Source organism: Sinocyclocheilus anshuiensis, unplaced genomic scaffold, assembly GCF_001515605.1.
Source record: "Sinocyclocheilus anshuiensis isolate Anshui unplaced genomic scaffold, SAMN03320099.WGS_v1.1 scaffold656, whole genome shotgun sequence".
Taxonomy (NCBI): Eukaryota; Metazoa; Chordata; class Actinopteri; order Cypriniformes; family Cyprinidae; genus Sinocyclocheilus; species Sinocyclocheilus anshuiensis.
In genome coordinates this window covers 1,751,993-1,779,119 of record NW_015555829.1, presented here as the reverse complement: position 1 = coordinate 1,779,119, position 27,127 = coordinate 1,751,993, and the positions used below count along the sequence as shown (strand labels likewise).

Below are 27,127 nucleotides of genomic sequence, written 5' to 3'. Positions count from 1 at the left end.
CTTTTGTGCGGTGCGCAGCGCCGTGAATGTTTTAGTACCGAGCGGAGAGGAGATGCACACGGCACTCGAGTGAGGTAAACTATATAAAACCCGCTTTGTTTCTTCACACACTCCCACAACATGGACCCGAGCAGCTTCAGATGGGTCAATGAAAGAGGGGATTTACTATAAAATCGTGCAATGTTGTGAATTATTATTGGATTTATAGCTTTCGGCGCTAGCAGAGTTAGCTGCTGTTGTTTAGATTTATCATCTTACCGCCGATTGCGCCTTATTAAAGTTGCCGTTCGACTAGCGGCGTTTCTCTGCTGTAGATAAACGTGTTTATTGCGAATCGTGTTAATAAAATCTAGACATTTGTTCACGTAGGCATTGATCTAGATTTAATGCGTGGAAGGGGAAGCTTGGGGTTTAATCGCATGTTTGGGCTTCAGGATTAGTCACGTGAAGAGGCTAAGGTTGTTGTAGTCTTGAAGATTGTCTCTCGCTGGTTTATTTGTAAAACCAAATGCTCCTGACTTGCTGGTTCTCTTCAGACTGCAAGATAAAAAAAAAATTTTCTTTGAGGTTTCTCCTATTCATAATTCTCACAATTCATATCTTAATTCCACAGTTTATAATGTATAATTAAAGTGGCAGTTAAACGTGGATTGTGTTTTTTGAAGTTTGTAATCATGCAGTTTATGCTTCATGCCAGTTTTTGTTCCACAGTTTCCAGGGCCAGTTAACATTTGGCAGATCCAAATCTAAGCTGGCTTGATGGTCTTGCAACCTGGCCAGCTAAAAAGTACCAAAATCTCTTGTAAGACCAGCTAAAAACCATCTTTTCTTCCAAAAAAATATCGATATATTTAAATCAAGTCGAACACTGTTTGTTTTGTAATAAGACATCAGATGGGCATTGCTTTAAAGGGATAGTTCACCAAAAAAATGAAAATTTTGTCATTAATTACTCCCCCCCTCATGTTGTTCCAAACCCGTAAGACCTCGGAACACAAATTAAGATATTTTTGATGGAATCTGAGAGCTATTTGACCCTCCCATAAACTGCAAGGGTCCTTACATGATCAAGGCCCAGAAACATAGCAGGGAGATCGGTAAAATAATCCATGTGACATCAGGGGTTCAACCGTAATTTTACAAAGTTACGAGAATATTTTTGTGTGCAAAAGAAAGAAAAATAACGACTTTATTCAACAATTCGTCTCCTCCCTGGTGCCATTTTGGAGTGTGTGGCGCAGCTGACACAAAACATCATACGCAATTTACGTCCAGCGGATACTCTCCAAAATGCCGCTAGGCTGACGCGGAGGAGACGAATTGTTGAATACAATTTTTTTTATTTATTTTTTTTTCTTTTGCGCTCAAAAAGTATTCTCGTAGCTTCGTAAAATTACAATTGAACCCCTGATGTCACATGGATTATTTTAACGATCTCCTTGCTACGTTTCTGGAAGTTGATCGTGGTAGTACCCTTGCTGTCTATGGGAGGGTCAAAGAGCTCTCAGATTCCATCAAAAATATCTTAATTTGTGTTCTGAAGATGAAAGGAGGTCTTACGGGTTTAGAACGACATGAGGGTGAGTAAATAATGTCAGAATTTTAATTTTTGGGTGAGCACATCTGGTAATTTGAATCTAGTTTGATGTAGGATAAGCACGAGTAAGATACTAGTTTTTTTTTTTTTTTTTATGCCGGAAGTGTGACAATAACTGGACAAATGGCGGTTCTGCTGTAGTGTGATGATGCTGTTTTCCTGTTAAGCCATTGCACACCTGCAGAAGCCTTCCTCTGTTAACCGTGTGTCTAACCACAGGAATTGGTGTTCATGGACATGCAGAGCCTCTGCCTATAAGAGACAGGTGTTAATGTGAAAAGGGAAATCTAAGATCTTTAAATCCAAACTACTGTATTAAATGATTTGGGCACTATGTATTCACCTCCATTGCAATCTCCAAGTCTTGCTTAATGTTTTCGTACTTGGTCTATAGCTGTGTGATCATGCAAAAAACAAAAAACATTTATAAATTCTAGTTATTAGGGCCTGAGCACCGCGGTGCGAGGACCCTCTTGGAATTACTCCGTTTATTATTCTTCTTCTTCTTCTCCAAAGTGAATCGCTTTTTTGAGGGCCTAAACATTCTCCAAAACTCATGAAACTTTGCACACGCATCAGAACTGGCGAAAATTTACATCTGATATGGGTTTCAGAAGTGGATGTGGCAAAACGGCTCGATAGCGCCACCTGTAAAATTACAACGGAGTGCACCTCGAGCTACGTTTTACGTACATGTACGAAAATCGGTACACGTGCGTAACACACCATTACCTACAAAAAAGTCTCATGGTACAAAATCCAAAACCCAACAGGATGCTAATGCTCGCCGTTCACTGTTTTACTAAAGCCACCCCATGGCGGTGAGCCCGGGTGCGAGGGCCCGTTCATCGCTGATTGCAACTTTAATTTTCAGTTTTTTTTTTCTTACATAAAACTAGTGTCTTCTAAGTGGAGATTCTGAGGATACAATAAATACATTGAAGTCTATTGTGTAAGGTGAAGTAGACGACTGATAATGGACTGCTCTGTTACGGTTCTGTCTGAGGTTCTTTGATGGCCAAACGGTAGTTACAGCATCTTTCTCGATTAATGGTAATTAAAAAAAAGTAAAATATCTGAAAAATATGTCAGTAAAAGTAGTGGAATTTAATAATTACTTATTCATAACATTCATCTTCATAAACGGCAGTATTTCAAATCCTCTTCATTGTCAGCAATAGATGCAAGAGTGATATTTACCATGGCTTACAGTGGTACAGTGTGAGAAGTAGGTGTTGTCTGACTTGACTGCTCCTTTTTTCACTCCACCCTTGACTGCTGGTGCCGACTTTGGTCTGCTTTCGAGGCGAGGTGTTTGGCATTTCAGATGAGCTTAAAGGCTTGGGACTGTGAGCATTCTTGAGGTGCCAGTTCATGTTGTGGTGACGGTTGTAGAGACATTAGTGGCATTTAGGTTTAGGTGCGTAAAACAATCTAGCAGCAGAAATAAACACTCATTAGCCAATATGGCAGATTGCGTCCTCTCACTGTGTCAGCTGAGTAACTGCTTGAGGTGAATATTAATGTTAACAGGAGTAACAGGTGACCATGTAAGTGGAGATGCTGGTCAGAATGTGTCTGTTGCTGTCAGACTTAACCAGAAAAGGCTGCATTTCTAGTTCTGTCCTTATATGATAGACTGATAGCAACAGACAGACATTCCTAACCGCTGATACGTTGTGGTACAACCCAGGTGTCCCATTAGATAATAGTGATACTTGCTAACACAGTTTTCTTTCATCTTCAAAGGAATAGTTCCCAAAAATTATTTCATTTTCTCACCCTCATGTTGTTTGTATTTCTTCAAGTATTCCAACTTGTATGACTGTATTTCTTTTGTGAAACATAAAAGAAGATATATTTTAAATGGAATTGATGACATAACTGATGGGGAACTATCCTTTTAAGTTGTGAAATTGTCAACTTGTTGATTTATGAAAGCTGAATATTTGCATGTATTATTTTTTCTATGAACAGTCTCAGCCCAGCATTAAACAAGAATTTGTCAAATACGGGTTGGCATTTCATCATGTGACTTGCCTAGTCTTAATCAAACGAGACTTCACATTTGGTAATAACAGCCCAAAAGATTGTTCAGAATGTTCACATGATCCTCTATAGGTGCCTGTACATACTGAGCGGAGTCTTGAACAGAGAGATTACATGAACATGAGCTCTGTGGGTGAGGTCTCGTTAAGCATAAGACATTTTATTTACAGTATTACGATTTTAGGGGCCTTAGCAGGTACCTTAAAATCCATGTTTTATAATATCTCATTAAACACTTTAAGTTGATGTGTTTTACGGCACATTCTGTGGTGGTGGTTTATTTAATTATGCATACAAAAGCCTGTGGTCTATTCCAGGTGACTCTTTAGTGACTATTCCCATGGTCAAGACCAAAAAAATCAGGTCAGGTATGTAGGTTTTATATAACCAGCTTTGAGCGTTCACAGGCCATGTGTATTCAATATAGAGTCTCTATATTGTAGCACAGTCAGGAATAAGATTGTTTTGCAACACGCACACACAACCCACAAAGCCTCGAGTCTCAAATGAACTTCCTTCCTTAATTTTGGAGAAAATTGTTAAAGCGACTTTCATTTTGATAAAGGGACTTTTCAGGGATTAGACCAACAATCCAAAAATAACCTGATTCGGAGTTTGCTTATATCTGAAGTCTTGAACATCTGCATTATTGGTATGCATATTCATCTCGAACCAGGCACTTGCACTTAACAGTACATAGCCTACTTAAGATGCTTAGGCTAACTCCCCAATTGATGTAATGTCCTGTTCTTAAGGAATAAGCTATTCTTAAGCCATAGCCGTAGGAGTTTGGTGTGATAATTTGTAACAGGAAGGTCTCTGAATGTTTCGGGGATTCTCATTGCAATCAAGAGATGAACTATATATTGGCAGCTTTATTAGTATTGGCAGATATATTTAAGATGATAAATTACAGCCATATGACCTACATTATTTCTAGATGTTAAAGACAAAGTGAAATGTTTACTAAAGGCTTGTAAGATTTTTTTTTCCATCCTTGGCACACAGGCATTTTGTTTATTTTATTAATTTATTTTTTTGTTATAACTGAAAGTTATATTTTCTATTTTACAAAAGAGTTGGCAATTGGCATATAGGATTTTCTTCATTCTTTATTTTTGTTGCCACTTGAAGCATATAAAGAATCATCATAGCAGTCAAAGTTTCTGTATCGGGGCTCGCAAAATTTCAAAATTGCTGGTAGACATTCTTCAGATTTTGGTAGCCCAAAATGAATTTAAGTAGCCAGAATAAAAAAATAAAAAAAAAGACATCGGCTGAACTTCACTGCGTACAAATCAGCATGATTAAAAACTTCAGTGATTGCTTTTTTTCTTCAAATAACAAGTCAAGAGAGTAGGGGTGCAATGGATCACAAAACCCATGGCTCGGATTGCATTATCATATCAGATTTTGAGTAACAGATCGGATTATTTTGCAGATGAGCAAAAAAAAAAAAATGGTTCTTTATTATTTAAATAACAGAATTATTCTTTGATACCACAGCAAAAACTAGTAGCATATAGAGATGTAACAATTTACTCAACTCGCAATGCGATTCACAATACTGATTTCACAATACAATTTTCTCACAATTTTTCTTTTTAACAAAATGAGATTTAAGACGAATTATAAATGAAAAGGTGTCCTTTTATTATTTCTCCAACAAAATGCTGCACATTTCTTTGTGAAATTGAAATATGACAAATAATAAAACTAACTTGAAATTTTTAAACAAATCCTAATTCAAATAATTGAATAATATAAATAAAATAAATCTCTTCATATAAATAAACTAAGGCTTTGGCTGTGTTTTTTCCATTTAAAATCAGAGGCAACCACTGCATTTTAATCATGATCCAAACAAAGATGCTAAATACATGTTATTTAGATTGCAATTAGATTGTATAATTTCGAAATTTGAAGCAAAAACAGAATGGTCTGATTTTAGCTTTGTGAATGAGACTCAAATGTCACTCTCTGACAGCAGTTGGCGCTTATGGAACAGCAGATCCAATATAATGATGCATTTGAGATTTCTTTCACCACTGTTTATGTTCACTTAAGACATAACCGACTGTGTTTACGAGAATACTTGCCAAGACAGTTATTTTGAGATAATTGTGTGTGTATGTGTTCATTCAGATGCAAGGATATGCGAAAGAGGAATCAATTCTGTGTACGCGCATTGTCTGAAACGCGGCTCTCTGTGCGCGCTTTGAATGAGTGTGCGCAGCTCCGAATGTGCGTGAATGGTTTAAACACTTGAATGTTTAAATCGTCAAGACTTGGAAACACGTGCAAACGATCAACTATGATCTGTTTTACCCCTACAAGCTAGTGAACAACGCAAATCAAGGAAGGAATTTTATATCACTGTTCAAGATAGCCTGTCGGGCAGGACGGTGATACATTTTGGTAGCCTGAATGGAAAACACAATAGCCCCAGGAGGTCGGGCTAGCGATTTTGCGAGCCCTGTGTATCGCTACATTCCTATAAAGGATACTCTCAGTAGTTTCTCGCCAATGAGTCTCCCCTGTAGCCCCCCGCACCATTGTTAAAATTGACCTGACGAGCGTTAAAAATCCCTTTGATTAGTATCTGGCCTTCTCTTTGATAATGACCTCTCTCCTTTTCAAATGGTCTGGATAATAGCCCTCTGGTGTCTGATGAACTTCACAGACTGAAGTCTCACAGGCAAAAACTACAGCCATCAAAGTATTCTCTCCTACATTGTCCATTAAAACACTGGACCGTTACTTTTGGAGCTGGCTTATTCCTTCTGATATTTAAGCTCTGCTGCTGACCTTTGAAGCCAATTTACAGAAGCTGTTGTGCTGAATCACACAAAGTTGGCTGTAGTTTGGCTCTGTTAACCAAAAGCCTTGAGAACAAATTGTATGTATTTAGTCCATCTGGTGAAATATGGAGTTCCGATGTATGAGAAACAGTCAACTAGCTATGTATGAGAAACAGTTTGATAGTTGATTCTTTGTTGGGATATTTGATTAACGTAACCAGAAAGACCTCATAAGTGATGAGTTTTGCTTGGATATATGGACTTCAAGATGCTCATACTGTAAAACTACCTTAAGCCTTTTTATTTATTTATTTATTTTTTGGATTTGATGGCTACTTAAGGCCTGATTAGCTCAAATCTCTCCCTCCACCCACTCCTACACACCCACCTACCAACACTTACAAACACACATGTCCAGTACACCCTCCCCTCTGCACTAAATCACCACACTTGAAGAGTTCAAAACATCAGATCTCGTTCCATATTGCTGTAGACGAGAGTTCCTTGCATAGTTGACAGCGTATGACCTGTTCCTCCACCTCCTGTTGAGACAGAAAGAGGTAAGCTGTCGGATGCACCTGCAGGCAGATCTGCAGATCCTAAGCTGATCTGTTTGGCACATTTTCACTTGGGATAGACTGACGAAAGCCAATCCTAGTTGTGTGAAGATCAGCAGTTGAGCAAGGCGACAGCAACACTTGAAGGTGACTAGCTTGTTTTGGACTTGGTGGTTTCGAAAGTTGCCACCTGTGTTGCTTGCAGTATGTTGGATTGATTGCTTAGCAAGTATTTGACTTGGTAACATTGTTAAAATTAGCCTAACCCACTCTCTAAATATTTTTAGGTTAATCTAGGTTACTTGGCTGATTGTGTGCTGTATTTTATTTGCTCTCTTCATGTGATCAGACCAGTTCTGAATGTTTTTATGAGGTGTTAACCAGTTTATGATCAAAATAAGCAGGTTTATGGACAGGTTACAGTTTAAGTTCTGGTGATTTTGCTGAAAATATTTCCATTTGTTCCTAGTATAATTAGATAATGTTACATTTAGTCTCAACAAACATTTACCATGTTGCTACTGTGCACATGCTGTTCTGAACCTTCTGGAGTGTGTTTATTTTAGAGGTGTGTGTGTGTTTGAAGTCAAGAGGTCATGCTTTTCGAGACTTTGATTCTTGACTCCACCCAGACATATACTCAGGCCCGTTTAACCAGTACTGGACTGTCTTATTTGGACTAGATTCTTCTTGAAAGACCTTTTAGATGTCTATAAGTAGTTTGCATCCACTGGACTGAGATTGGTGCTTGTGCAGCTATATATTTCTGTCATTTCCCAGAATTCCTTGTGCTGGCAAACTTGTGTAGGTCCCATCTGTTATGTGGCATCTGCTCATCTCTCAAGCCTTGAGGCTTCTCCTGACATACAAATATTTTTTTTTCTGTGTTGCATGTGAAATATGACTGATTGAATGTGTAGATGCACCAAGGACAAATCATTTATCTAGAGTTATTGGTTGAAGAGATGTGCTTCCATCTTGCTTGGCTAAGCTGCAGATCATAGAATTATTCTGTAGCCTGCTAAAATTCACATTGACCACAATATGAGTTGGCTCAGGTGTGAATCGGAGAGGATTTTTAGCCGGATCGCCACAAAGTTGTTCGCGTCGTGTTGTAAAAGCTGCTTTATTTGATCCAAATGAGTCCCACTGAAACCCTGTTTAGCCCAGCGTCTGACTTACAGTAATCTAGATTGTAAACAGGAATTCACCGGAGGTGGACTCATGCGTGACTTGTGAGAGATGCTCAGTCTAGGCAGAAGCCTTGTGAGAGTCATATGAGGCATCTTAAGGGCTCTCAGGTTAATGTATAATAACAGTTCTTTGGCTAACCCGTCAGCTCATTCCAGGAATGGATTCTGTGGAGGATGATACATGGGTACAGCTTGCTATTATAGATGTAGTAAAATATAACTTGTCAGCTTCTTATTTCTTTTAGGTTTTGTTGAAGATGGTTTCATAATTAATTGAGCACGTAGCTACTGTGTCATTTGGAGTTCACCCAGTGTTTTTTATTTATTTTTTTGTACCTAGGCCATGTCATGGTTTGGTATTTTCTAAGAAACCTGGAGTATGAATTTACAAAAAGATATTGCAGATAAAATCTTTCTTTCATTTGTTAGCATTCTTTTTTTTTCTTCTTACTTTTGTTTGTTCTTTTGTTTTTTTTTGTTGTTTATTCATTCTTATTCTTTCTTTTCATTGTTTGTCCACTTAATCTTTCAGTTATTTTTTGTTTGTGCGCTCATTTTCTTTAGTTCGTTCACTCATTCTTTTTTGTTTGCTTCTTTGTTCATTTGTTAGTATATTTTGTTTTCTTTCCTTTTTTCTGTCATTTGTTTGTTCATTTTCACTTTTTTCTGCTCATTGACTTGTTCCTTTTTTTGTTTGTTGGTTTGTTCTTTTTTACATTTGTTTTTAAGTTAAAATAAGATACTGTACATAAGTTGTACATAAGTTTTTTTTCGTCTGCACTTTTTCGTCTGAATGAGGACATAAATACATGAACACCATCTCCAGAACTTCTCTGAGAGTCACTTCATGAGCATTTGACCGTTTCATTTGAGTAAAACTATCCTCATATATACACACAGAAACGTAAAGGTATTCACGGCAACCCGTCAAAATAAAAGTTTGGTTTAACTTGAAGGCATTGCGGCAGAAATATATTACTATTGTTCAGTAGAATGTACGTAATAGGCTGCTACTACTACTACTAAAATTATTAAAACCATATTTTTAAGGAATAATCATACTATATTTCTTCAATGTTTTAATTGTAATATTAAATGACCTTTATTTTCCAAAAAAATTTTTTTGTTTAATTTTCATTATTTAAAGGGGTCCTATTATGCTTTTTCACTTTTTTAATTTTAGTCAGTGTGTAGTGTGTATGTTTGGGCATAAAAAAGATCTAGAAAGCTGCAGTGCTGTAGCGTCAAATTTTCGGCATGTCTAGAACAATTCTTACAAGTACAACACGACGTAGCTGGGCGCCGCGGACAGATGCCGAACGGCGCCGCCGGTGTGCCTACACTCATAGAAAATTATGTATTTCAATTTTAAAGATGTGGCGCGACGCGCCTGAAACACTGTTTTTTTCACCTCCGTGCCCAAACGTCTTTGTTTGGGCTTCCGAAAGCGGATGATGTCAGGAAACAGTGGTTGCAATTTATTTTTTAACTCTGTTCCTGAGCATTATAACCCCAATTTGCTATTGTGTGCTGCGCATTTTACTGAGGACGGCTTCCACAACACGAGGGAGTACAGTGCCTGTCGGATTCACCAAAAAGGTTTTGTTGAAAGACGGAGCAAGGGGCGTGGCAGTACTGAAACACCGTCTAAGCTGTTCGCTAGTCACAACGCACTGGGACAGCTAACCAATCACAACACATTTTGTTTTTCGGAAGGCGGACCTTCATCAAAGCCGGAACTAATCGAGGCGTTTGTGCCAGCCTGGGGAGAAAGGTATTTTAATAATGTAACAGAAAAAAAAAAACTTAAATACAAGGAGATCTAAAAGATTTTTGCTTTTGCTTTAGATCTACAAATGTTAAATCTTAAAATAAAATGTTTGTTACCACTGCATTAGGGTTGTGACGGTGAGGAAATTTTCCCACCGGTTAATCGACGTGTGACAACACCGTTGGGGTGGGGAGGGGGGTGTTAGTTCGTTTGAGTTTCCCTCTTTTCTTCGCTTTCAAATGGCTTGTAAAAGCTCCGTGCGCATTTTACTTTCACTTTCAAATTAGCGGCAACTGAAAATCAGCAAACACTGTGGAACCAAATAAATAAGAAACATAGAACGTTTATTAGCAAAACGAATTAGAAAGCTTGGAGGCACAGCATAGGCTACACCTTGATGTAAAATAAAATTAATAAAATACACAAAGTTTAAATAAAGTAATCAGCAAACACTGTGGAACCAAATAAATAAGAAACAAATGTTTAAAAAAACTTTGCCAATAGGCTTTTCAAAATCTAAAATATTGCCAAACAGGCGCCTTTGCGTTTCCTTTCTAAACAATCTTCTGCCATCGTCTTGTCTTTCTCACCTCACTCTTGTCAGTCAGCTCGACTCACTCTCCTCACGTGATAAATAAAATCTGACTCCTGTTCCGTGGTGCACTGTCGTTTTCGTGCACGGTTCGGCACACTGCATTGAGCGTTTAGTTTTTAAAAGTGTCTGTCCTCTAACTGAAATAGGCTAAATGATTTTTGTTACCATAAAAAATCAAAACAACGGTGGGGGGCAGTGCCGCGGTAGGCAAATGACGTAACCGGGGTTGCGGCTTAACATAACCGAAAACACTGTCTATCGCAGCAAGCCTACACTGCATCTGTCTGTAAAAAAAAAAAGGCACTGATTGATTTATAGTTATTTTCAAAGCTTTCAGTGTACTCTCATTGTAAAAGAACTTCATTGTTGTTTATTTCATTCTAAATAATAAAAAAAAATAGTTTTTGTTGATTTTGTTTATAATCTCTGCACAGGAGGGACTTGGTGTTGTTTTCAAACAAAAGGAAATATATCGGCATCGGCCAAAATTAGTTAAAAATATCGGCATATCAGATAGCTAAGAAATCCAATATTGTGTATCCATTTAAAAAAATTATAGAAAATATTCTTTGGTAGAATCATCCATATTTTGTCCTCTTTGGAAGGTTTTTAGTTAAGGTCATTATAGACACACAGTAATAACAGGAATCTCAGAGCCACAGTCCCTGAGGCTGTGCTGATCTCAGGCTCAGCCTCTGTGTGTGAGGACACTATTTAAACACACCTCAGTAAATGGCACACTGCTCTTCTCATTCATAGCTGAGTGGAACAGGAGCCCATGGAAAAATTAGCTTTCAGTTTATCCTTCCCTGTTACTGTTCAAACAGAACACAGTATGCAGAAAGCGTGGCTCTCCGTCCAGACAGTGGCTCTGCAGACAAGAACAGATGACGTCTAGCGTATCATCTGTTGTGACGCAGCATGCATTTGTTCTGAATTGCATTAAATTTCCTGCAAGGATTGGTGGTTCAACACACAGGCTACGTCCACACGAAGCCAAAGCTTTCCCTATCCGATCTTTTTTTTTTCCCACTTCTCAAGAAATATCTGCGTCCACACGAAGCCACAAAACCGACATAAAACGATGTAGTATACATGCCAGACCAGTATGTGGCGCTGTAATTCTGCCACAGAGATAGCCTAAAAACGGAGAAGAAGACTTGGACGATGCGCATAAACCTTGTGCGCGGTATACAAACGAACATGGAACAATACATTTATTAATCTGTGTTAATGTTAGTTAATAAAAAGACAATCGTTCAGTGTTTGTTCATGTTTTTGTTGCTGTTACGTGACGTAGAGTTGTCTGACTAGGGGCGAGATGTGGGCTGATGACGTCATCGTTTCAAAAAATATACGGATTCGCTGTCCACACGAAAACGCAAGGGTGGCGTTTTCAGATTTATCCACTGGTTTAAAAAAAATATCGGTTTCACTCTCCTAAAACGCCTGATCCGTGTGGACGAAAACGCCTATACGATACAAAATGTATGCGTATACAGCTAAACGCATCTCCATGTGGACTGGGCCTAAATGGTTCTGAAATTTCCTTTATATTTAATCTCAATGCAGATTTACTAGTACATTTTAAAGACATCATATAAGGGTTAGGGTTAACTCTTATTTCAAATAATCTGGAAATTTGGTTTCATGACTTGACCACTTCAACAAAAATATGAGAAAATGTCCTTAACACTCCCTGTTATGATGTATGAGGATGCTACAGAATGTAATTGGCATATTTCAAACAAAAATTCATTTGCGAACAGTGGAGTGATGTTTTAGGTGTTAATTAAATGTTCAATTGAAGAGCCCCTCTGCCTTTTATTCGCTTGATCACAAATGTTTTCCAGCAGAAGTTGTTCTAGTCCTCTAGTATTTGTCTCATGATCTCTCTGCAGCACATGACTGTGCTGGTTTTTAGGATTTTTTTTTTCTTTCAAAATGTTCAACCATTTTTGGGATGTCATATAACTAACAAAGAGCATATTGAGCCAGCACAGTGAGGCGGGATCATCAGCACTCTTGCCCCATCCTATCTCCTGAAGGGTTCATAGGTCACTCTACTCTCATGTTTATAAACACTGTGTTGTCGAGAGGAAGGATCATAATTGTACTATGTTTTAACCAACTTCATGCTTCAAGTTCACACACTTTAACAGGCTGGAGTGCAGGCTGTCGTAAGTACTGCTTACATGATGTTTTGACTTAAATAACCATTTAATAAATTAGAATCTTTTGTATCATATGCATGGCTCATTTTTGTCTATAGGTTTTTTTTCCACCCAGTTGTGGTTGATTTACACTTGTTCAAATGCAGTTGGGGGATTTTTTTTTCCCTTTTTATTACTGTAAGTTAAGTGCAAGTTTTAAATCATAACAAATCTGTGAGAGCTAATTGTTTTTGCAAATATAAAAAAGCAAACTATTTATTTCAATGTCATTTTTGATCCACTGTAGCCCACCAGTGCTGCGATCTTCATGTACTTTCAACCTTGCATTGACTTGTTTGGCTGACTTATGAGTCCTTCCAATAGGGAAGTTATGTTTGATAAATGATTATCTGACTGCAATATATTCATCACGTTTTACACTCTGCGGCATATAAATGTCTTCTATTGTGAGTGTAGGTATACATATTTTTTCCGTAAACAATTTGCTGATGCCATGTTTCCTTAACATGATAAACCCATGAAAAAAAGTTATAAATGAAATAAACTAGACCACTGCAAAAGCTGAAGCATGTTGTTGTGTTTTCATATTGTTTTTAATATACCAGATTTCTAGAAAATGGAATGTTGGCTTAATCTGCTATAACCAATTAGCAGAATATAGTACACAGTACAGGCTACAGAGAAAAATGGCAATGCTTTTGGAATAAAACTTTTGGGAACACTCACACCCAGATCCATTTCACAAACATTTTTCTTATTTGTGGCTCTTGTATGCAGATTGAAGAAAAGACTCTTTCTCATGCTGGGATCTCTGTTTTGTTTAGTAGCAGATTGATCACACTTTCCCCTCCAGGCTCACAGTAGTTGCTGTAGGGGGACCATTAAGGCTCTTTGGTACTTTTCCAGCTGGGAATATATCAGCCCCCTAGAAAAAGGAATAGATCTAGACCCCCCCCCCCCACATAATAACATGGCTCTCAAGATGAAAACCCATTTACTTTTTTTTAATAATCAAATAAGGGATTAATGCGTGTTATGCGCAACAAACTACCGGTACTGTATTCTGTAAAACAGGTTACGGTTCAGGTCTTTTGTACATGCTACATTAAATATGGAATTGTTTTACTCAAGATGCATTCAAAGGAGTTACCAAAGATGAGCATAACGGATGTCCATGTCATATGCAGGTTGACTTTTTTTTTCTACCAACATTTGGGTATAAAAATCAAATAAAACCCCAGCAATAAAAAGAATTAGCTACGTTAGCTGATTACCCTAAAAGCCCATAGCTATCACCATTAGTTCATACTGCTGTTGAAACTCTTCTGACTAGCGGATAAGATGAGACCAATTTGTCTGTTCATTGTGGATTTCTGTTTCTTCACAGAGGCTTCTGAGTGAGGAGATAATGAGAGTTCACACACATACCAGATTCTGCTTCCTCTGTGTGCTGACCCTGCTGTACCATCAGTGCAGTCACTGCCACGAAGGAGGGTCCCACCATCACCACGGGCACAGCCATGGTGACCACGACCATGTCCACAGTGACCTGCAGATTTCAGAATTGTCCTGCGATGGTTTATCCAACCAGTTTGTGCACAGCAGCCATGGTGAACCTGCAGAGAATGAGCAACGTTACTACATCCAAAAATTGTTCTGTCGGTACGGCCAAAAGGATCGTCTGGATTTTAAAGGCTTCCAGAGTCTGCTGTTGAGTTTAGGGCTGGGCGAGGTGCGTGTGGTTGGGCTGGAGCATGAAGATCTGGGCCATGATCATGTGGCACACTTAGATATTCTCGAGGTTCAGGAAGGTCGGCACTCGCATTCAGCTGGCCATCCACATATTCATCAGAATCCCCACATCTCACACAAGACCCATCAACATTCCCACAACGAGAATGAACAACACAACCCTGCCGAGGAGCTACCGTGCAGCAAAACACTTGGCACCGGAGTTGAGAGCACCACTCATAGCGGGTCTAAAGGACACGACCATGATCATGACCATGAACATGAACATGAGAAAGACAGTGATCATAAACACATCCACAGATATGTCACAGACAGTCCTCACTCTCAAGATGACCACGACCACCAAAGGAGTAGTGAACATGCACAGGAAAATAATGATCTCAGTGACCAAAACCACCATCATCATGACCACCATCACCACAAGCATCCCCACCCTCATCTCCATGGTTCAGACAGTGTGGAGCACAACACAGCAACCCCTCATCTCACACCCAGAATACAACCTTCTGCCCCAACTGAGCTACCCACCACACAACCCAGAAGAAACCGGAGACCACCTAAAGCCAGAGCTCATCGAGGCCGCAACAAAACCAGCATCACTGTTACTCAGGCTGTCGAGCTGGAGGCAAGCGGAGATGACCATGAGCATAGCGGCCAGGATCACAGCTCTATTCAGCCACAGAGGAGCAGGAGAGAGGTGCCAGGAGAACATCTGTCTGTGAAATTACATGCACATGGTGTTCCTCACCAACATGAGGAGGTACATCTCACTGTCTGTCCTATGTGTTTGATTATAAATGGTAGTGCTCTTCAGATGTGCCTCAAGAGTCATTTGAAATGGTTTCTCTTAGTTGGTCTAATCAGGGATTAGTCCAGAAGAGTTAAAAAATTTAAATGAAAAAAATGTTAGTGGTGTCAAAGCACTTCCTTCGTAACAAACAAAATAGTTGTCAGACTTTATATGACTTGCTTCAAGCAAGGTATCTACAGTGGGTGTAGAAAAGAATCACCCCCCTTTAAAATAATCACATTTTGTTGCTTTGCAGCCTGAAATGAAGACGGACACAGTTTTTGTTTTATCCAGCTGTATTTACTCAGTGCAACTTATAACATCCAAGTGAACTTTCTGGCAGAGGGCAGCAGATTTTCCTCAAGAATTTGACGGTATTTTGCCCCATCCATTTTTCCTTCTATCCTGACAAGTGCTCCAGTCCCTGCTGCAGAGCAACACCCCATAACAGCATATCACCACCTCCATGCTTTACTGTAGGAATGTTGTTATTTGGATGTGAGCTGTATTGGATTTCTGCCAGACATATCGTTTGATGTCGAGGCCAAATAATTACATTTTAGTCTCATTTGCCTCAGAATGTTAAATAGTGTGTTTTGGCAAAGCTCAGTAGTGACTGCATGAGGCCTTTCTTGAGGAGTGGCTTTTTTCTTGCAACCCTCCCATACAAGCCACATTTGTGGAGAATTTGTGATATTGTTGTCACATGCACACAATGACCACTCTTTGTCAAAAATTCCTGCAGCTGCTTCAGAGTTGCTGTAGGCCTCTTGCCTCTCTGATCAGTTTCCTCCTGGCTCTTTCATCCAGTTTGGAGTGACGTCCTGATCCAGGGAGGGTCTGTGTTGTACCAAATACCTTCCACTTTTTAATAATAGACTTCACTGTGCTTCTAGGCATTGAGAAAGCCTTTGAAAATAGTTTTGTATCATCTCCTGACTTGTGCCTGTCCACAGCTTTATCCCGGAGATCTTTTGACAGTGCCTTGCCTCCCATAGATGACTGTTTGCTTGAGTTGCACTACCAAGGACTGAAATGCTCCAGGAAAGCTCTTTTAATGCTGAGCTGATCAAAATGACCTCAGCTGATCACAGTTGGAAGTCAAACGGCTTTGTGTGCCATTGAGAAGGTGATTAGCTACACCTGATGGAGTTTACAAGTCATTTTTAGGAGGGGGCTGATCCTTTTTCCAACTCAGTGATTCCGGGGTTTTTTTTTTAATAATTTGTTTTTTTTGGACATGTTTGTGTTATATCTTTCACTTGGATGTTATAAATTGCACTGAGTAAATACAGCTGGATAAAACAAAAACTGTGTCCGTCTTCATTTCAGGCTGCAAAGCAAAAAAATGTGATTATTTCAAAGGGGGGTGATTATTTTCTATACCCACAGTATGTTATAATGCATAATTCATAGCTGTTTTGTGAAGACTATGATAGATTTGTGATAAATTAGCAGTAGTGTACAGTAATAAACCAATTTAACGTTTAATGTTAAAATAACGCAGATTAATGCCCATGCACCTTCCCTGCTGCTGTAGCATTTTTTTTTATTATTATTATTTTTTTATTTTTTTTCATTTTTAAATGCTATATAATATATATTTTATTTTATTTTTTCTTGTTTGCACATTTTAATTATCAGTAGCTTAAACTGAAATTTTAGTATATTGAAGTTTAATGTTTTGATATGCAGGATTTCTGTATGTGTAATTATTGATATGCATGTTTTGGTAATTATTTTTTATTCTTATTTGCAGATCAATACATTTAATGTCTTCATCCATCTTCCTTATTGTAGGATGAAGTATATTTAAATAAAATATATTTAAGAATTGTTCATCGATCAGTACCTTTTAATACTTAAATACTTTTAATACTCAAGTACATTAATCAATATTTTTGTACCTTCCCTGAAGTAAAATTAAAAATTAGTACTTGTGTTTAATATTTGATTAGGATGTCTGTACATTTACTCAAATGCTTGATTTGTGTACTTCATCCACCACTGGGAATTAGAGGTTATTTGGTTAATTAGCATAATTAGGAGTTGACCTTAAACCAGCCATCGTGCTTCCTTAACATGGATTAGACTTTCAGACAGCCATTAACTAGTGGATTTCACACATCCCTGGTACTAACGTTATATATATTTAATAAGTGATTTATATTCCTTCTATTGTTCAGAAATGAATAAAGGAGAATCAAGGAGGGAATCAAAGTAAAACTGTCTGTCTTTCTCTCCCTCAGTGTCTGAATTTAACACAGCTGCTACACCAATACGGACTGAGCTCGGATTCTCTCATATCTCCAGTGCAGTTCACCTATTTATGTCCTGCACTGCTCTACCAGATAGATAGACGCTTCTGCATCCTTCATTATCACCACGTTGAGACTGAAGTACAAGATGCAGCATCATCAGGTACAAGTGATCCTGTAGAATAATTCTGTCTGGACAAAGTATATTCACTACAATTTTCTCTACCTGTGTAGTTTGCTACATTTTAATAACCAGTTAAGAATCGTTGTTAAACCATTTTGAAACAGTTCAATGTTGCTAGAGTTACCTTAGTTGAAACTCTTTAAGTCCAGTGACAAGTAGGGCTGGGCAGTATATCGAGCTTGTACGATATATCGATATTTTCTTTATAAGCGATTCGATATGAGGCAATACCGTTTATATCGATATACAGTAGTTTGATACGAGCGCATCGGAAAATATAGCGGAGGACACAGACTGAGCTGCTGCAGAGAAAGTGCATAATCCAGTTTGTTCTAAACATGTGACAAGCTTCATATTAAGGCCTTTAAAAACTGGTAAGACTTGGTATAGTTTATAGTTTTGCATAGTTTAAGCGGCTCGACCCGTCATGTGCTCCGACAGAAAGGCTGCATGTGCCGCTGACAGAGACGCTAGGCTACTCACGCTGTTTAATGTGTTTGAGATGTGCTGTCTTCCTGAATGCATAACTTGCATTTCACTGGTATATTCTCCGTCTGTAAATGTTAGAAAGTCATGGAAATATTTCCATTTTGCTGTCAGGAGTGCTGCGCATTAGCCTTCTGCTTTGCGATTCTCCGCTAAACTTCACACAGACTTCAGTGAACGAGCGCAACTAAATAGGAGCGCAATAATTCTGACTAAAATATACATTTCGCTGAAATATTTGTAGTTGGACAATAAATGTGACAATTAGAATTTTATACCTACAAGTAAGTCTATTTTATGATAGCACTGACTGTAAAGTGACTGTAATGGGGTAATCAAAATAGCCTAACACTCTTAACTCTGTGCTTTTGTACTCATTTATTTTAATTTTTAGTTTAGTGAATTTAACGTCCACTTTAAAAGCCTTATTTTTGTTTTTAGATTGCAATGTTACAATGTTAGAATGAAATGTGATTTGAACCCTTTTTTTCACATAATATAAAGGCTTACATGGTTACATTCACTTTATTTGTTTTCATAGCCTTTAATATGTATTGTTTTGTTGGACAACATTGGGCGGTAAGTGAAATAAATATATATTAAATACAGAATTTTTTTTTTATCCAAATACAAAAACGAAAATACCGAGATATATACCGTATATCGCAAATCAGCCCAAAAATACAGAGATTTTAATTTTTGCCCATATCGCCCAGCCCTAGTGACAAGAGTCCCGGTCTAATCCACTACTGCTGATTGTGTTGCTGCAGTGTGGGTCTGGATGTGGGGCTTTGTGTCGATCACCATCATCAGCCTGCTGTCTCTGCTGGGTGTTGTTCTGGTGCCCATCCTCAACCAGTCCTGCTTCAAGTTTCTCTTGACCTTCCTGGTGGCGCTGGCAGTGGGAACCCTCAGCGGGGATGCCTTACTGCATCTACTCCCTCATGTGAGTTCACTCTTTGGGGACAAACAAGATTTAACCATTGCAAAAGTCCAAACTACACAGCGCAAGAAATCAGACCTTTCTTACACCTTACAGTCTCAGAGTGGCCATGATCACAGCCATGGAGGACATGCAGAGGAAGAACATGAAGAGGTTTTTCTGACAAAGTTTGATGGAGTTTGGAAAGGACTGACTGCACTAGCAGGAATCTACCTCCTCTTCATCATTGAACATTGCATTGGCATGTTCAAACACTACAGCAACCAAAGGGTGAGAGGCACCACAATACCTTTATCACAGGAAAGATGTGCAAAAAATCTTGCAAAAGTGGCAAGTAAGCTGCTTTTCACTTCACACATGCTTGTTCAGGACTGACAGAGCTGAGAGCTATGGAAGACTAAAATATAATCCATAATTGCTGCAGATAGTGGGGATTTTAGTGCACAGTAAAACAACCTTGGATTTTATTCTCAGAACCTAGTGCTTATTAACACTTGTCTGTTCATGCTTTCCACAGGGAAGCCTCTGCCAGAGGAAGAAGAAAGGAGAGCAGGCAAATATTGGGAGGAAATTGTCAGACCACAAACTCAACAGGCGTTCAGATGCCGAGTGGCTCCATCTGAAGCCTCTAACAGAGGGTGGGTCTTCATTTCGTCATAAAATCCCAGCACAGTTTATTTGGCTTTTAAAGGGGACATGGGATGCAAAATTAGTTTTTACATGGTGTTTGCATATAAATGTGTCTTAGCAGTATGTGGACACAACCACCCTACAATGATAAAAATCCATTCATCCCATTCAAGCCATTTAGATTTTCTGAGCAGTATGATGTCATACTGCTCAGGCCCCGCCCACGACTGCTGACAGACTGTCCCGTATTAGCATATTCCTGCCCTCAGTCAGTTGTATGCCGTCATCCATTGTCTCCAAGCTCGAGCAGCTGTAGCGACAAGGTCTCGTATGCAGTGCAGGTGATTTGTAGTTGGATGTAAAAGTAAACATAAGAGTCCTCATTTTCTCCCAACATCAGAGCCACTGAGGACGCAGTGTATTAGTTTTGTTTTTGATGGTAACGCACCACCGAATACTCAAAAAACGGAAGAGAGGAGCGGGGTGAGCAGTAGCCATTATCATTTCAAGAGACATGCACTGAAACGGGTTGCTGTGAACAGAGCTGATTTTGACAAGGTCAAAAGGGTGTTGTTTTACACAACCATTGAGTTATTTTAACCAAAGTATGTTGCAGACATTTCATGAAGACCCTAAAGATTCATACCAACTTGTGGAAAATGGGCATCCAATGTCCCCTTTAAGTAAAGTTGTGAGTGTTGATTTTGTGGAAATGCTTCAGAGTCTCTTCCAATATACTGAACCCTTGTAAGGATATTGTAAGAACGAACTCAAGCTGGTTGCAGTAATGTTTAGAAGTAACTTGCGTTGTAGTCAAAATCAGCTCATTTGAGTCCAAGTACATGGTTAGGTTTAAGTCAGTTAAGACCGAGACCAAAGGGGCTGTGTCAGAGTCTGAACAATTCAGACAGTGTACTACGACACTGATGTAACGCCTTCCCTTCTCCTTTTTCATGCAGGAGAAGGTACAACGTGTGAAGCCGGACACAATGACACTCAGATGACGGAGTTGCAGCCTCTGGATTCGCCCAGCAAGATGCCACTGGCCATATCTGATTCAGATCACCCCTTCAAGGGTGCTGAAAAAACAGAGGACGACAGCGGGCCAAAGGCAAATTTAAAAAAGCATGGACAAGATCATGGACACGGACACGGCCATGGTCACTCCCACCATGGGCACTGTCACTCTGACCAGGAAATGAAAGATGCGGGGATCGCCAGTATAGCATGGATGGTCATCATGGGAGATGGCATGCATAACTTTAGTGATGGACTTGCTATAGGTCCGTTTGTGTACACTGAAACCATTAGCAGATTAGTTTGTCTTCGAAAGGGTTTCTGTATCTGAGGAACTGTGTTTATCACCTACAGGTGCTGCTTTCAGTGCTAATATTACAGGTGGCATTAGTACTTCAGTTGCTGTGTTCTGTCACGAACTGCCTCATGAACTAGGTAAGTTGCTTAACTAGTTGAGGTTTGTCAAAAAAATGTTGGAATAGCAGATCCATTTTCTTACAGATGCTTGTGCAGTAAAAGTTAAAAACAGGGTTCCTACAAATTTTCTATTTAATAAATCCATACTTTTCCAGACTCAAATTTCCAGACTCATATGTAGATTTTTCAGACCATATTTCATAGTGTAAAAAAACAAAAAAAAAAACATGATTTTGCGTGTAATGATTAAAGGTTCAAATTCACTATTTGATGCTCTCACAATACTACAAATATTGTTGTCAATGCTTGTGCAGTAAAAGTTAAAAACAGGGTTCCTACAAATTTTCTATTTAATAAATCCATACTTTTCCAGACTCAAATTTCCAGACTCATATGTAGATTTTTCAGACCATATTTCATAGTGTAAAAAAACAAAAAAAAAACATGATTTTGCGTGTAATGATTAAAGGTTCAAATTCACTATTTGATGCTCTTACAATACTACAAATATTGTTGTCACAATACAAAATTTCAGTTGTCTGTACCAATACTAGTAAAATTTCACGGTTCTTGATATCATAGCAAAAACTAGAACCCTGCATTTCAGCCCAAGCCCGATAGGGGCCCAACTTATTTATGGCCCTAGGGCCGGGCATCGGGCCTGTTTTAGGCTTCTCCTTATTTTTATATTTTAGACTTTCATCAGTTAAGGTGATTGAAAAGGTGTACTGCGCTGGTGTAAACAACACGACACCATGCTACCGTGACTGTCAAGACTGGATCGCACAGTGTTTAGTGTCCCCGCCAGTAGCGAGCCTTCAGCGCAGCGGGAAGAGTTATAGGAAAAAAGGAGGACTGGATTAAAACCAAAGATTTTTCTAGTCAACTAGTGGTAGTAATTACTAAACCATAATGTGCCTTTTTTTTATTTATAATAATGTGCCTTTAATATTTATGCTAGCTATAGCCTATTCTGCGTTCTAGCACACGCAATAGGCTAAAGCTTCCCACAAAGCACTGGCAAAAGTAATTACCATGAATGTGTCGGGGGAAATAGTAAGTAGACCCGTAAGACCTTTGTTAATCTTCCGAAAACAAATTCAGATATTTTTGATGAAATCCGAGAGCTTTCTGACCCTGCATAGACAGCAACAGAACTACCACGTTCAAGGCCCAGAAAGGTAGTAAGGACATCGATAAAATATTCCATGTGACATCACTGGTTCAACCGAAATTTTATGAAGCTGTGAGAATACTTTTTGTGCGCAAAGAAAACAAAAATAATGACTTTATTCTGACGTAGAACCCATATCCGCTGTGCCTTGTTTTCAAGCAGAGGAATGCACACGCATGTGTCGTGGTACTCTCGTGAATGCACGTCGAAGACTGACACGGAAGAGAAGAAATTGTTGTTTGTGTTTTCTTTGCGCACAAAAAGTATTCTCGTAGCTTCATAAAATAAAGGTTGAACCACTAATGTCACATGGAATATTTTAACGATTGACATCAACATCAAGGTGAAGAGTTTCAGCTGTTCTTCTGTGCTATCCTTTTCATGTTTGAATGAATGAAAAACAAACAGTGAACTAATACTACACAGCAGCACATACAGCTTTTAAAAGACAGCAAATCTTGTATGAAGTTTTGAGTTTGCTGTCTAGAGGGCCACTAGTTTTTAAATTCCCCTTTTTGTTTAAACAAAAAAAACAGACAATACAATATCAGAGAAGAAAGAACAAACAGAGTATGCCTTTGATGTAACAACAGTATTTTGCATTTGATGTTGTTTACCTTTACTGTCTGCCATCCAGTGGTGGTGATGGGACTTGATTCCTCAGACACTAATAACATTTGATGGAGCAGCTCTCTTTTTTGTCTGATAATCTTTATGCCCATGCTGTGGCTGGGGAAAGACAGCTACAATAAAGAGTTTTTACTACCCTGCAGTGCTGTTAATTGCCTTTGATGACTGATATAATTGGGTCAGATGACACAGAGCAAAGGTCCAGAGTGCAGTTTAGAGAGGACCAATGGTCGTGAAGGCTCCTCACATATATATTCAGTAATTAGGAACAAAGGAGCAGCAGCATAGAATTGCTGAAACACAAGAAAAACCCACTTTTGATTTTTCTGACAGATTGAGAAGGACAACCCGATCTCACTGCAGTCAATGTCAGGTTTAGCATGGTCAAAACTAACTCTACCCACTCTGCTGTATTGTTGTTTATTGTACATTAATAGTGCACATTTGTGTTTGCCTCTAGGTGACTTTGCTGTTTTATTGAAGGCTGGGATGTCAGTGAAGCAAGCCATTGTGTACAACGTCCTCTCTGCCTTGATGGCTTATGCTGGCATGGTGATTGGCACGGTTGTGGGACAGTACACGCACAACGTCACCAGCTGGATCTTTGCTGTTACTGCTGGCATGTTTCTCTATGTGGCATTAGTGGATATGGTAAGAGAACCGAAATGTGGATTTATTTGCTTGCCAGTTGGGCTGCATGAATATGTTATAATTATTGATTACTTGAAATGATTTATTAAATGCCATTTTAAGGACCTTTCACACAGAACACGCTGTTGCATTCCACCGCGCTGCTTGTCCATTGTTTTTCTATGTTAACATGCTCTAGATGGATGTTTGAGCATTATGCTCACGTCTCATGTCTTTTGTAGTGTCTCATGCACAGTCACAGTGTTTAAATTAAAAGTAGTTGAACTTTTAAAAACGTCTCTAGACCTTGCTTTTTTTTTTATTATTGTACTGCCGCACATCTTGAGTTTTCCGGTGCTAAAATTTGAGTGAATGGCCTCTCACACATTCAAAATAAGGTGACTACTAGTTATAAAAGCCCAACAACTATTCTAATTTCAAATAAATTATACACAATATTATTGACAATATTAGAGTGCTCCCATTATAATCACCAAAGCTGTCTGCATATTCACTATGTCTGAACCCAGCAATTCAGCACAAGCTCACTGAGTTCTGCACTCCTGTGAACAATTAAATGATTACAATCAACAAAACTGTCTACACTGCACAATCAATTTCTTATTTACACTTTTGTCGACATGCTGATTATAATAGGAGCATTTTATTTTTGTCCCACTCCCAACACTTGCATGCAGTGTGTATTGGGATGAGAACATTGTGAACAAGCTGTGCAATATCCAAATCCAGTATGATTCCAGAAGATGCACAAATGTTTATGCTTTTGGTTCTAACCTTTTTTTTTTTTTGGCCAGATGTTATACACTGCAGTACACATTTTAATGTGCCATTGCGAACATGTGTAAAAAATTAAAACAAATCTGTAAATTGAATGCCGCAATCGACATTGATAAATAGTTAATCGTTATTGTAGTATAAGATATGTTTAAGATATGCAGCAAACCTTGTGTTTTGTTTGCTTATTGTTTGTTGTGAGCTATTGATTCCTCTTCTTATTCTTCAGTTACCAGAGATGCTTCATGGTGACAGCGAGGAGCACAAGCGCTGTGAGATGGGTCACTTTGTCCTGCAGAACTTGGGTCTGCTCACAGGGTTTGGAATCATGTTGCTGATCGCCATCTTCGAGGATCAGATTGTGCTTGACTTTGGCTTCTAGCCGGAGCTCGAGATCAGGGGTGGCGTCATTCATCAGCTACATTCACACACGTGCTTTGCCTTAACGTGGCTTTGTTTTGTGATGGCACAGTCGTGCAGGCATGTCTCAAAAGAAAGCATCAGTAGCTTACAGTGGACATGGACATGCAAACAAACATGTTTACATTTCATCATCTCTTCCTCTCTAGGCTACTCAAAACGGTTGCTTGTTGTCTTCAAGGCCTTTTAAGTAGATATAGCTCCTAGACAGTTCTCTCCTGTTGTTATTCAGTTCTTTTTTCTTTTTATTTTTTTTTTAATTTGAGTATGTGTCCAATCAGACATATCTACAACACATGAGACGCACTCCCAAGCTATTTGGGTTATCCCTTTAATATTGTAGTATTTTTTAGTGTTCTAAAAAGAGAAGCAGCTATTCATCAGTCACTCATTCAGTGTCATGTTTAGCTCTTTCATTCATCTGTATTGTAACTCATAGTCCATTCATTCGTAACTGGCGTGTTGTGCTGTGTATGTCTAGTGTGTCACACCATCTCAGTGTCAGGCACAGAAATGTGCTAATATGGTGCAGCAGAGTCCAACTGGCATCAACTCTGTTTTTTCTTTTTATTTATTGAGAAGTACTGGTCAGTATTGTGTGCCAGGATCATGGAAAACAACACACTTGAGCTCTTTTCTTTACTGGTTTGCGCTTTGCTGTCAGCATTGACTACTTGTTTGTTTCTTACACTATATTTACTGTTCATAGTGATGTGAGTGTCCTCACCCTTAGAATTTCATTTGCTTGTCTTTTTTTTTTCTTTCTGTTATTATTGGCTAAGATTGTAGTGTACTAGTGTTATGACCAACTTTGAGTATTGAAGAAATAGGTATGCAACTGTGTTTTGAATAACCCCTGACACGGTGCTGCCAAAAGACCGATTGCATTCATGAGGTCAGCTGAATAGTGACTGAACAAGTCCAGTATCAAAGCTAATGCTAAAACACTGTGATTTTAAATGAAGAACACCTGTCTACGCATACCTGTCCATCAAGGAATACCACAGTTTTCTTTGGGAAGTCTATTTGTTCATTGATAAAATAGTAATTATCATGATCTAGACTACTTTCTGAATATAAATACAAGTTGATTGTTGATATCCAAGTGGAGTTGTTGTAAATAATGACCTTGTTACAGGTGAAGACGTTCATGAAATAATTATGTTCCCCAAAGGAGATTTGCTACTGAAGACTTGTATTTTTATTGAACAAGTTGGCATTTTGAAACACATTTGTTACTTTATTATTTTAATTATTTGATGTTTGGTATTACTGGATAATTTGTGCAAAATTCAGAATGTTATTCTGTGAGACATCAGCACCTTTTATACACTGACCATCTAAAAACTTACTTTCCATACAAAAGTTTGGGAGAACCATTCCTTTTTTTTTTTAACCTAAAAATTGAGTTAGCCATTATGAAATGTTCTTTTGACAATCTTAAATGCTCTCGTTGTTGACACCCTCCCATTATTGAAATGAATGCACACATTACAATTATTGGCCTTTTGTGCACTTGTATGAAAGTCTGACTACAATCAAATCTGTAGAACATCTGTTAATCTGTCCCCGTTGATGTGATTCTTGTTAATGAGTGTGCAACATTTTGATTGTGCCAAATATGGCGCACTGATTGTGCCCGCAGTCGCCTCAACACATTCCACTGGCTGTGTTCGCTGCTTGAATCCTCTACCGTCACGAGTTGGTGGGGCATGTTATGTGATTCATGCTTATCCTGTCACCATGTGACATCCATTTATTTGTTCTTGTGGATGTGTATCATTATTAATTGCATTCATCAAATGTACTTGATTGGATGGAAACATGCATGAGACAAGTGAAAGTGACTAGTTTTCATTTCTGTTATGAAATGGAGAGATGAGAACACTTATACTCTTTCCCTCAAGTACTTAATTTTCACAACTTGAATGTAAAGTCAATGAGTGTGGGGGTCATGTGAGCAAACCTAATCAGGGTCTAAAGAGATTAGGTCTAAATCCTGTGTAAGTCTGTGAAATGAAGTTGTCCATTTTGTTAAAACGAAATATTTGAGTAAAAGTGCTTAAATGAAACACCTTGGTTAAGCAGTGCAAAGAAATAAACTCGATATTAAATAAAAATGACGGACACCAATTTTTTTTCATGCTTTACAGTGTATTCCAAGAAAAGACCATCCAGATATTTACTTACATTTTAGTATTGTCAGTTTTTGGGAAGACATTTATTTTTAAGTCCTCTGTTTACTCAGCTTGGATGTTAAGGTG

The 27,127-nt window shown here is 38.6% G+C and overlaps 1 protein-coding gene across 3 annotated transcripts; it reads left to right on the top strand.

Moving 5' to 3' along the window:
* Positions 1-27,121, top strand: LOC107675357 (zinc transporter ZIP10-like). 3 transcript variants are annotated; one of them, XM_016469659.1, is made up of 10 exons: positions 1-74; positions 14,125-15,249; positions 17,529-17,700; positions 18,978-19,153; positions 19,247-19,420; positions 19,668-19,788; positions 20,740-21,063; positions 21,152-21,232; positions 23,479-23,669; positions 24,673-27,121. In XM_016469659.1, exons 2-10 carry the CDS (start codon positions 14,146-14,148, stop codon positions 24,823-24,825), a joined length of 2,496 nt encoding a protein of 831 aa, XP_016325145.1. In that variant the 5' UTR covers positions 1-74; positions 14,125-14,145; the 3' UTR covers positions 24,826-27,121. The 3 variants fall into 3 exon arrangements, with proteins under 3 accessions (XP_016325145.1, XP_016325147.1, XP_016325146.1); XM_016469661.1 differs by lacking the exon at positions 1-74 and adding an exon at positions 717-802; XM_016469660.1 differs by lacking the exon at positions 1-74 and adding an exon at positions 12,452-12,743.
* Positions 27,122-27,127: the final 6 nt, after the last annotated feature.